Source organism: Xenopus laevis, chromosome 2L, assembly GCF_017654675.1.
Source record: "Xenopus laevis strain J_2021 chromosome 2L, Xenopus_laevis_v10.1, whole genome shotgun sequence".
Classification (NCBI taxonomy): domain Eukaryota; kingdom Metazoa; phylum Chordata; class Amphibia; order Anura; family Pipidae; genus Xenopus; species Xenopus laevis.
The window spans coordinates 184,780,515-184,782,492 of NC_054373.1; the positions used below are offsets into that span (position 1 = coordinate 184,780,515).

At 44.7% G+C, this 1,978-nt stretch overlaps 1 protein-coding gene across 1 annotated transcript; it reads right to left on the reverse strand.

Moving 5' to 3' along the window:
- Window positions 1-230: 230 nt before the first annotated feature.
- Window positions 231-1,139, reverse strand: LOC108707621 (odorant receptor 131-2). Its single transcript, XM_018245610.2, has one exon. It carries the CDS (start codon window positions 1,137-1,139, stop codon window positions 231-233), a length of 909 nt encoding a protein of 302 aa, XP_018101099.1.
- Between the last annotated feature and the right edge of the window lie 839 nt (window positions 1,140-1,978).

Sequence of the window (1,978 nt, forward strand, 5' to 3'; positions counted from 1 at the left end):
TGGCTGAATGAAAGCAACTCCCAGCAACAATGTTTCAACATCTAGTGGGAACCTTTCCAGAAGCACTGGGGCCATTGTTGCAGCAAAGGGCAACTTATAATATTAATACTTACTATATAATATTAATACTAATATTAATTAACATATTAATCCCCTTGGCTTGGGAATGAGACATTTCCTAAATCTATTCCAATCCTTATATAATTCTCCTCATTTCACTGATTTCCCCTTTAATGCTTTGCAGAATACATCTTTTTGACATATTTTCTCATCACTTCATCCCGTAAGCCGTAGATAAGAGGGCAGAGGAACCTGGGCAGGCAGGTGAAGAGGAGGAAGCTGGATAAGGGCAGATACTTAATATAATTTAATGGATAGGTATCCACCATTGATGACAATAGAGAGGTCATGCAGAGGAGGAGCTGGAAGGCATGGAGCATGACGGTTTTACTTGCCTTTAGAGCGGATGATTTGTTGGAACCAATGCTTCTGGCAACCAGCAAAACCTTGACATAGGTGAATAGAATGACGAGGGCCACAAGCGTAAAAGTTAAGATGTAGGTGTAGAATCTGATCGTGCCCTGCTCTGGCCTCACCGTGAGGGCCCCTTGGCTGCAGACCACAGGTTGGAGCATCCCAATAAAAGGACTAAATGTGATGAAATCAGCAAGGTTTGGAATCAGCCCAAGCGTCCACATCCCTCCAATGGCAGCTACTGCTTTCCTCATAGTGACCAATTCCCCTTGCCTGAGAGGGAAGCAAATAGCCAGATAGCGCTCCAAGGACATGACCGCCAGGTTGTACGGAGTCACCCTAAAGGTAACGGTGGCCACTGTGTACACAAGATAGCAGGCGGGCACCGGAATGTATTGTTTGTATATAGCGCCCAGGAAGAGGAAGAGACTTGAGACAAGGTAGACTGTATCATTCATAAGCATGTGGGCAAAGAACACATAGCGGACGTTGTCCTTGAGATGAGGAGAAGAGAAGAAGATGTGCAGTAAGACTATGATGGTGTAGAGGAAACAACTGAAACAAATGAGGGTGAGGACCACCAGCCCCGTCTTGACATTGAGCACAATTTTGTCTTGGGCTAATGCATCTGTGGCGTTGTTGGATATTGCCCGAGAATTGCCCATGGCCAAATGGGTCACAGACTTAAAGGAGAAGGAGAGAAGCATTAGTAATACAGCAGTTGTACTGGAGGATACAATAAGCAACTTCATGAAATTTGTGAGCAACATCTTCCCATCATGTTCAAATCACTACTGTCACTAATTCCACTCTCCCCTCTCCACACCGGAAGCCAATGAGATGTGAGGACACATGGTGCCTAGCACTAAGGACTTGTTTCCCATTGGCTCCTTATGTGTCTAACCATGAATTAGTAATCTACAGCTCCCAGCACTCCCTAAACAGGACCACCATGAGAAGGGACAGGTGGGAGCCCTGCCAGTGGACCAATCCCAGAGGGGACCTGGCCAGATGTCGTGGTTCAAATTTGCAAACCATGAAACCCTGGGGTGGCTACCAATAAAAGAAGAATTTAGAATTATATATGACCATATTGGGGATTGATATCTTTTTTGTAGAGGCTCAGCCTTCTTTAATCTTCATTATTCTCCACCTATGCCTGAAATCTGGTAGGGCTATTTGGTTTGGGAATAAAGGGTATGACTGGGGCCAGTGAAGTACATAGCCTATTAAGAGTACTTTGTCTTCCCACCTCCCTGGGGCATGGGTGCTGCTAATCCTAGTTCCTGGAAGAGGAGATTATCGGTGCCCTTAAAGAGGAAGAATTCTCCCCCATGCAACGAGTGCACTTAATAGGGGTTTTCTTTATTTCTGGAGCTAAACTGGAAAATTAAAGATCCTCCATTTTGGTCCTTGCGAGGCAGATAATTAGATTCCTAGTGCACAGATACTCCCACTGCATAATGAACTCCTTCTAACAAAATATTCACAACAACAGAGTGAA